The sequence below is a fragment of the Astatotilapia calliptera genome, chromosome 23 (assembly GCF_964374335.1).
Source record: "Astatotilapia calliptera chromosome 23, fAstCal68.1, whole genome shotgun sequence".
Taxonomy (NCBI): domain Eukaryota; kingdom Metazoa; phylum Chordata; class Actinopteri; order Cichliformes; family Cichlidae; genus Astatotilapia; species Astatotilapia calliptera.
Window position 1 is genome coordinate 15,237,624 of NC_137443.1, and position 9,599 is coordinate 15,247,222.

The window sequence follows — 9,599 nt, forward strand, 5'->3', positions numbered from 1 at the left end:
TAAATTCTGCTGGTTATCCACCGCTATAATGAGGTAGGTTAAAATATTAATGCGCGCGGTCGATTATTGTGAAAAAGCGCACATGAAAACTTTTTTATATCTGTTCTTTCGCAGATTAATGTAATTTCTGGGATTATCAGTCAAAAAATAGAAGGAAATTTTAAACAACTTCTGTAATCTGTTGCTATTTTAAATGTGCTTTATGAATAAAATTGGACTCCGGCTTTTGCATCTTCTTGAATGAAGGTTTGCGTTTAAAAGGAAATTAATTTGGACTCGAGTTTGAATTAAAGCTTCTACAATTCAATCAGTATCATTACTTCTTTATTCATTCAGTTCTTCTCCATCTAATAAACTTTATAAGTTTATTTGCTAATGTAAGTGTATTTGTACAAAAGACAAACAAACAAACAATCAGACATGAGCAGTCCTCGCGGTGTGTCTGGGCCCGGACAGAAAGTCTTTAGGACTGGACTTAGGCTATTCGGGCCTATATTAAATACCTCCTTTACTTCTGTAAAATGTCTTTAAATGTGTCTTTTTGGGGGGTCGGGTAGAGAGAGAAAGTCCTGCAATGTGGTTCCGATGCAGTTACTCACATCACGTGTTCAACCAGGTTTCTGGTCAGCGTCTTAATTTTGCGTTTTACCGCGGGTGCGGCGTGCCGGGCATGGGGTTAGACATGGGGTTTAGTGCCGGTTGCCCCCCCGGCCCAAGGCCATGAATGAGCACCCTCGGGACAAGAGGTCTCTGGAGGCTGGGATGCGGCGAGGAAGGAGTCCGGTACATACTGCTGTACATGGCTGCGGCCGCCGCGGCTGCCGTCGTGCTGTCCACGGTGCCCAGCAGGCTCGGGTGGTAGAAATAGGGCGACGGGAACATTCTCTGTAAGGCCGAGTAGTTTCCTGCTTCAGCCAGGAGCTCTAATCCGACCGCCGTTTGCCTCTTCCACTTCGTCCTGGAAATCAAAATACAACAGATGAATTATTTAATCACTTCGCTCTCTTGCTGATTTCCCAAACGCCCCTTTAATCGGTATGCAGAGGCCTAATTATTGCGGGCACGAATATATGGTTATGGTTTAATTAGGCAAAAGAGAGAAGGAGATGGGGGGAAATACACTTCAATCCAAACTTAGCTAAACCTACTTTTCTCACACCTGTACAAAATATAATGCACGCACATTCTTTCAATTTCAGATCAAGTTTTACTGTGAAGGGTAGCGGGATAAAATGTAAAGGGCCTTGTAGTGAGATTATTTTAGAAACTCTGAAAGACTGGAGGAGTAAGAAGCACAAGTTCCATATTTATAGCGCAGGAAAAATATAAATCAGGACACTTCCAGTAATTAAACAAATGCACCAATTTATTATTGCTGAAATAATTTATGTAATAAGACTTAATGAATATTACAAAACTGAATATAAAAAAGACAAATAATATATTTTCATATGATCTACAATGTCCGAAATTACATACACTTCCTTATTTTACACATCATCTCCTGATCAACGTGTCATCATGTCAGCCTCACATTTGTCCACAAATACTCAGAAAATAAAACTTGCTTATTTTTCTATTTGTCTGTTTTTATACGGAATAAAAATGAAACATGATCAAAATCTATTTTTTTTCCAGAACGACAATTAAATCAATTAAAATACGAGATTCTTTTGTGGTGTAATTTATTTTCTCCCTCCACGTGGATTAGAAATGTTAAGATCACGCAGCGCAAAAATATAACCAACGCAGATCTTTGTAAGTGGCTGAAAAACACTTTTAAAAAAATAAAAGTATCAATTAATAAGTCAGATTGATTTTCATAAGTGCTTGCAAACCCGATCTTTAGATTTAAATACCCAGTGTTGGCCGATATAACAGCTGTATTCATTTGTTTTACAGAGCCAAAAGGGGTTCTTGCTCCCCAGTTTGACCTCGTCTCGCTCGTTGTGTCTGCAGCAGTTATTAAAAATGATGGCCGCTTACCGTCTGTTTTGGTACCAGGTCTTGACTTGTGTGTCTGTCAGGTTGAGAGCCGCGGCCAGGTCCATGCGGTCCTGCACGCTGAGGTATTTTTGTCGCTCAAAGCTCCTCTCAAGCTGGTTGAGCTGGTGGTCGGTAAAGGCTGTCCGTGCTTTGCGAGGTTTTTTCGTGCGCACCGGCGGACTGTCTCTGCTACTGGAGATTTCCCGGTCACCCTCTTCTTTAGTCCCTATAGGCGCAGAGCAAGGCGGATGAATTGTGGTTAACCATAAAAGGCCTGCTGGAAATTTTCTTCACACACCAACGTTTTTTAAGTCTTCCTCCCAACACCGACACTCGAATAATAACCTCGCAGAGGCGTGCGTGCGTCACCTCCACTCAAACTTTGACCAACTTTGTACAAATACTTCCTTCAGCCACACGTGGGGCAAGACAACAGCAATAAAAGAAACGTCTGCATTTGATACCTGAAGATTTCTTTTTTCTATCATAAAACGAGAAATCAATATATCAATCCATCTCTATTTGTAGTTGTGTTTCAGTGCTCCATAATCCCCCCTCCAGGAAGAACAATAATCTCTCTAATTGACCCACTAGGGAGGCCCCGCGCACGGGGAGAATCACCAGGCATACATCTGTTTTCACATCTATTAGACTAATAAAGGAAGCTGGAACTAAGACAACGAGCGCTATTATTATTATCATTATTATTATTATTATTATTATTATTATTACCATCATCATTATTATTCTTATTCTTATTATTATTATTGAGTCCCTGGCTCATCCTGAACTCTACTGTATTGAAAATGTGAATTTAACAAGCCTGCTAGTATGACGAGCTCTTACCCTTGCATTTCATTTCGATCTGAATGTCGTCTCTTTTGTCCAACTTGCTTCTGTTCTCGTCTTCTTCCAGCTTGGGCCTGAAGCCGTCCGGAGCCGTGGCACTTTCTGGTTTTGGTGTGTGATGGGGTGAGGATACACTGGTGCTGTAAGGTGCGCAGGCAGCCAGGGGTTTGCTGTCGCCTAAAATGTCTTTGATTAAAAAGGAGGAGGTGGCAGTCCTCGGGGCGCAGCCGGCCCCGGCGAGCGGCTGCTGCTGCTGCTGAGGCGACAGCGGCAAACTCTGCGGCTGGTTGTGGTGATGGTGGTGATGCTGAAGGCTGTCCTGGACCAGATGCGGATCGGCGGCGTGCTCCATGGTGACCGAGATGGGGGACGAGGGAGCGGTTCCCACAGTGTCTATCTCCGAGCATGGCGACGGGGTCGCCTGGCTCCTGAAATCCGCTGTCCTGCTGTCGAGCCGAAAATCTCCGTTCATTAGCACAGGGTTACCAGAGTTAGACGCGCTGGATAAAATAGTGTCTATCCCAAAACTCGACCCGCTGGATCCTTCCATATTAAGAAAGGACGGATGAAGTCTTCATAACAACAGCGAGATGCTTCTCCTCCGGCGCAAATCACAAGAAAGTCAGCGAAATTAACTCGGAGTTAGAAAAAAAATAATTAAATAAATGAAATCAATTTTTTTAAAAGAGCTGAGAAATAAACCCCGGAGAGAGACAAAATCCACGTTTACAGGCGGCTCACACAGCCTATGGTCCACGAAGTTACATTCAGTGAAAATGCGAAAAAGCAAAGTGTGGGTCTGCGTAGTCCACGTCCCTTTTTGTGTTTGGATATTGAACTTTGTGTTAAAAGTTGAGGCGTATAGAGAGATATACATAGGGCTGACTCCTCGACATCAGGCTCCCCCTTTTTGCTGCTAATCGCTTCAGTGTAGCTCTACAATGACTTCCTATACTGACGTCACGGCCCACGGCGAGGGGGAATTAATATTTTCTCCTTTATAATAAACACTCGACGCCTTTTTCTCTCTCCCCCTCCACTTCCCCACCCACCTTCCTCCTCTCCCATTGGTTCGCGTCCTGACCGGCTCGGGCACCTCACCAATCAGCGAGTTGTTTCTTTATCTAGGTAGTTCAATCCAACCATTGCACCGAGTTTAGTGCAGGTCTTTAAAAAAAAAAAGGGAGGAAAAAAAAAACACGCGTGTGCTTTAAGGCCAAACTGGGAACATTTCATATTAAATCCTGGCCGTCAAGAAAAAGCTACAGATGTGGGAATTTAAAAGAAAAAGAAAAATTAAATTCAGATTTGAAATAATTTTATAAAGCGAAAAAAAAGTCCTCAGTGGAAACTCCAGCATGGTAGGATGAAGTACAAACATTTACTTTATTTTCCAGCCGTCAAACTCTTTTTAAAGCTTTCTTTATCCTCGTAGACGATAAAAGAAAAGTGCAGCTGTTGCCAGATTTGACCACAGCCAAATTCCAGCCCTGATTTATTATTTTAAAAATAGTTTGTGGAGATAAAAAGCTAAATATCAGGTCAGACGTTTGTGCGCCCTGAGAACCGGCTCCAGTGTCGCTGCTGGCATCTGATCTATCTTTAAGGATATATTCTAGGAGCCGCAAGGTCGACATATTTAGGAGCGGGGAGGAGTGGGGACTGTCATGACAGCGCATCTTGTTAATAACCATGTCACCCTAATTAGTAAAGTAATTATGAGGTGCTAATGAGCGTTCAAAGGTAGTAGAAATTCAGCACTTTTCCCCTCTCCATGTGGATCTGAAGGATGCGGAGGAAGAAAAAAAAAACTGCGGCTCAAGCTGACAAAGTGTCTGCGGAGAGAGGCTCCACACTCTCCGGATGATGGGAAACGCCACTTCTTGTAGGTAGGCGAATGTAGCAGCACGTTTCTCTCTCTGTTTGGCAGACGCGTGTAATTTCTCTCAGATGGAATCTTTTCCTCTCTCCACAGCCACTGCGACCTTTCTGGAATTTGATGCAGGGACATCGGAAAGGGTTCATTTATTATTCTTCTTATGATTATTGTTGTTATTTCTTTTTCTCTTTTTTTCTGCTCCTTCAGCAGGTGGGCAGGGAAGACGGTGCTGGTGTTGATTATTCATGTGAAGGGGAGGAAGATTTTTTTTTGCTGTCCAAAATCCGGATTTGTAGGTTTGTTCCTAATTTATTTATTCATTTAAAAATAATAACACCGGGGATTTAAAACAGCAAAGTGTTTTTTTTTATTTATTTTGAATTCATAGAGCTTTTATTTTTAACAAATTTGGAATCTAATATATACTTATTACTTTGCTTAAAAACAAAATAACTATATTTATTTATTCGTTTATTTGTTAGGAACGGCACCATAATTAAAATTAAAACGTTTGTGTTAATTAAATAATTTAAATATCTATTATTACCTAACTGCATAAATATTGTATAAATATTATTCACGTATAGAAAACGTTCAGTGCGGTGAAATATGAATATTTTCATTGCAAAATAATGTCTCTCTTAATCTAAATATGTTTGGGGGGGTTTTCTTTAAGATTTTAAACAAAGTCTATTACATTTTCTAACCTTATTTCATAATTGTTTAAATGAAAAGCCGCGGACACTAAGAAGATTAAAATGATGTTTTACCTCTGGATCATCTCAGCTGATGTTGCCCTCCTCCAGCGTGAGATGCAGGCAGGCTTTAAACACAAGGCGGCGACAAAGCGTGACCCGGCGGTGCTGGAATGAAGTTCACGAGCAAACTGGGGCCTCAGCTGCCCTTTAATGAGTCGCATTGCTTCGCATTTAACTTATACAACTTATTTTAAAATAGTTATCGATCACGGATGAAGCTCCAAAAATAAAACAAAGATTTCGAGCACAACATGACACACATGGCTGTAAAGTGCATCATCCCCGCGGTGGAGAGCCAATTAGAATATCCTGTCCACATGCAGCCTGTAATCGGGCCTTTTCTGAGCCTTATTCCCTACAAATCGCATAGATCGGATCAAAGCGATGCTTAAACACGTCAGTCAATGTGTGGAGAGGCGCATGGGCAGCTCATCAACTGCAAACAGGAACAATCAATCGCTTTATTAGGTTTAAGGCGCCGCAGGAGCAAATTGAATGCTACCAGTTAGAGTATCGTCTTATTGGCCTCAGCTGATGGTCGATGATGGGACGGTGTAACAGTGGCTGGCACCATATTGATTCTCTGGCGGCTTTGCGTGTAAGCTGTCACTTCACCGCTGGCGACCTTTAGGTTGCACAGTTGCAGCGTTTACGCAGAGACACCCCCGCATTTAGCCTGTCAGTCACTGCGGGGATGGAGGGTGGTGTCGTTAGGAGGATGCTGCGACAGCCGGACACGCACGGAGAGGTGGAGGAGTTTCACAAAAGACAAGTTAAAAAACAAAAAAGAAAACAAACAAACTTAACAGTCGGCTGTAGTGTTTATCTAATGAGAATGAATTCATGGTTTGCAGCTTGCCTTATGACCGCAGACTTGAGATCTTACTCAGTTATATATTTTTAATTTTCATGAGCAACGTCATTAAAAGGAGGATCCAATCAGGACAGGAGGAGGCCTATTTAGAGATTTATTTTAATTATGCAAGTAAAAATGCCACTTTTCCTATTTTAGTACCTACAGCTTTAAATGTTATGTGTCACGCTTTGTCTGTCAAGCAGTATTACAAATATTTTAATAATACATCATAACACTTTACACATTCAGGGGCCAGTAAAACAAAAGTTAGAGTGACTGAGAAGCATTTCAGTATGTGTATTGATTTTTTTCTGCTTGGAATTCAGAACACAGTTATATTTAAATCCAAGTTTATCAGCTACTAAAGTGCCTGATTAACATAAGCCCATAACACTGCACAAGCTAAGAGGACAATGGGTCTTTTTGTGGATTTCTATATGATCTAAGCTACTATTACTATTCATCAATAAATAAATGTTAATATGAATTTTAAGCTTTAGTATAACTTTTATAATTTTGCTAAAATATCTCAAATTAGACACAACAGAGCCAAGTGCTGCACGCAGCAGTTCACATTGTTGTGCCGTAAAAATGGCTTAAGTGTCAGTGTCAGCATACGGGCTGTGACTGACCATCCCATCACAGATGGTGGGAATAGGATGGGAAGTATTGCATTGATTAAAAGCTGCAAAAGGACAACAACAAGGATAGCAGGTATGTATGAAGTCAGAGTATCACATTGAAAAATAAAACCTGTATCACCCGCACGTCACTAATGTTAGGTGGTCAGTGTTTAAGAGGGAGAAATACATTTTTTTAAAAGGATAATTGTTTGAGTCCCTGCGGGAATTTGGGATTCTTCACAAATCTTTTCCCAGAAATCTACGTCTTGAAAAATTGGTGCATATCAGCTTGTTGCAATGATGACCTCTAGTAAAGAAAACAAATAAAAATGCAAAAAATTAACTGGGTGCCTAGAGGTCCTCTGTGTTTTGAAATATCCAGCTCTGGCAAATATCACACACTTAACCTTTTTTGGTGTGTGTGCGTGTGTGTGTGTGCGTGTGTGTGTGGCCAAGAGAAACCACAAGAGAATTGTTGGTTCAGTGAAGAACTGGTGGAAAGAAAAACAAACAGGGTGAATTTGACACCAGTAGAGAGATGTCTTAATTTTGTTCAGAATTGCTGCTGACACAGAAAACCTCTGCTGATCCCAAAGTTTGTCCTTTATTATGTCGGATATCAAAATATGTTTTGCATCTTTTTTTTTCTGAATGTTTTAGAGTTTACCAATAGTGAGGCTGCGGCACTTGAATTTAATTTGGATCGACCCTCTGTGGGAGATGTTGGCACAACTGTTGAAGTAGTTTGCTAAACTCTGACCTCATAGCAAGCTGAGTAACACCCCCCCTAACGTTAAACTTTACATCAGCTGACCAAAAGCTGTTCCGAGGAGTCTGACAGCGAAGGCAGATGCTATAAACGTGAACACAAAGTTATGCAATCAAATCAGAACCTTCCTGGCCAACATTTTTGTGAATATGTTAATATAGCCTCTCTGTTTACCACTAAAACCCACTGAAAAATATTTAACAGATGGTTTATGACACATGTTGTTGCAATGTAGCTGTAATCACATATAGTATCAATGAACATGTGAGGGTTCTCTATAACCACACATTACATCATATGCATGACATCATATGTCATAAAAGCTGTTTTACACAAACAAATTCTTCAAAAAAAAAAAAACTTAACTCGAAGGTCATTTGTTAGGCTTTTTTTGTGATTTTCAGCCACATCTAATTGCATCAGCAAATATAACAGACATGTTAATAAAGCCTTAAAAATATCTTATGTGTTTAGCCTCGTGATAAGCCAGTTATTCACCATTTATATTACTCTTATGAGTACTCTGAAGGCGTAAAATGAAGTGGTTTATTTAGCACGTTGACCCACTATTGATTTAACTCGACCTGGATACTGCAGTTGCCAGTTTAAAAGTTCAGACTAAATAACAGAAAGAACTCTTGACTGTTTGACATAATAAATAGATGAGTTATCAATGGCCCATCAATCTAAAAGAATTGTGTGCCAATGTTCACACCAATTATTCTCTTTGAGACCATATGGACAACCTAGTTCTCTGCTGTCAAACATTTTTCATTTTATGTGGTGAAATAAGGCAAAGATATGACAATATGCCGATGGGAAGCAAATTCCAATGGTAATTTAGATCTTTGAAGCTCTGGAATTAAAGGTTGGAGCGTTAAAGTGACCTGACATTTAAGATGGAAACACTGTATATTATTTCAACTTCTACACATCACGCAATAACGAAACATGTGACATTCAAGTTCAGATTTGAAGTGCCCGTTAGAGTTATTATATGCCATGAAATTCTAAGATTGATACAAGGAAGAGAGTAAAATCTGCTTTTATTCATCAAGCCTTAGCAACCTTGAAATTTGCAATTTTTTGGCCTCCTATGAGAAACAAATATGCTAAAAATGTTAATGTTAAGTATATTTTTTAAATGTGCGTTTTAAAATCTCTTTTACTGCCATGTCAATTATTAAAGGAAAGCAGCGTCAATGCAAAGAGTTCTTCTGTCTGAGGTACATGATCAGAAATGCTTAGGGAGTGGAGAACACATTGATTTGAGTGTGTTCCAAACACAGGCTGGCCCTGACAAGGTTGTTATAACAGTCGGAGGGGTCTATACAATCACTTAATTACCAAAGCTGTCAGTCAAAGATGGTCGCTGCTGGCTCCATCTATGGCTGTGAGCGGCGTTCCACTCGCAGCCTCCCTGAGTGATTGATCCATGCTGATGGCATCGCAGAAATAATTACAACTCGTCTCCTGATGTGTGATTCCATACCACATTCACGCTTCACGAAGGTAATCGGGGGGATCAGGAGGGGTCAGTGCCATTTCCTATTACCTGAAGTCCAAGCAAAGGAGTAAAACAATGCAAACAGAGTGAGGCGGGGAGAAAAGACGAAGGAGGGGGGGTGAACAGAGGTGGATGGTAGACATTACGAATAGCCAAGGAAGCTTAGGTACACTTTGTCAAATTATGCTGTGATTTTTTTTCCCCCTCCAGAAACACCACATACTGCAACAGATTGATGGTGTCCAACACGGGGTAATGGAAATTCAGAACAATCACAGGGTCATTAAGCTGATTGGCATCACAATTGTCAAGCTGTTGGAGGCTAAATGGGGAGGAGGAGTGCAGCTCATTCACAAGACTCTGCTCTCCTGA

At 40.7% G+C, this 9,599-nt stretch overlaps 1 protein-coding gene and 1 long non-coding RNA gene across 2 annotated transcripts; one reads left to right on the forward strand and one right to left on the reverse strand.

Moving 5' to 3' along the window:
* Positions 1-307: 307 nt before the first annotated feature.
* barhl2 (BarH-like homeobox 2) lies at positions 308-4,061 on the reverse strand. Its single transcript, XM_026159680.2, has 3 exons — positions 2,833-4,061; positions 1,987-2,212; positions 308-958 (listed from the first exon to the last, which is right to left on the reverse strand). Exons 1-3 carry the CDS (start codon positions 3,383-3,385, stop codon positions 646-648), a joined length of 1,092 nt encoding a protein of 363 aa, XP_026015465.1. The 5' UTR covers positions 3,386-4,061; the 3' UTR covers positions 308-645.
* A 23-nt stretch (positions 4,062-4,084) lies between these two features.
* LOC145424416 (uncharacterized) lies at positions 4,085-8,061 on the forward strand. The gene is made up of 2 exons (XR_013905496.1): positions 4,085-4,196; positions 4,624-8,061. It is a non-coding gene; the product is annotated as an uncharacterized LOC145424416 (long non-coding RNA).
* Positions 8,062-9,599: the final 1,538 nt, after the last annotated feature.

Bases quoted from the DNA above. Each gene is read 5' to 3' on its own strand.
- barhl2 (XM_026159680.2), bottom strand. From the start codon at position 3,385: ATGGAAGGATCCAGCGGGTCGAGTTTTGGGATAGACACTATTTTATCC. The intron at 2,213-2,832 runs GTAAGAGCTCGT...CTGCGCCTATAG, and splicing joins GATCGAAATGAAATGCAAGG to GGACTAAAGAAGAGGGTGAC. The intron at 959-1,986 runs GTAAGCGGCCAT...TTTGATTTCCAG, and splicing joins ACCTGGTACCAAAACAGACG to GACGAAGTGGAAGAGGCAAA.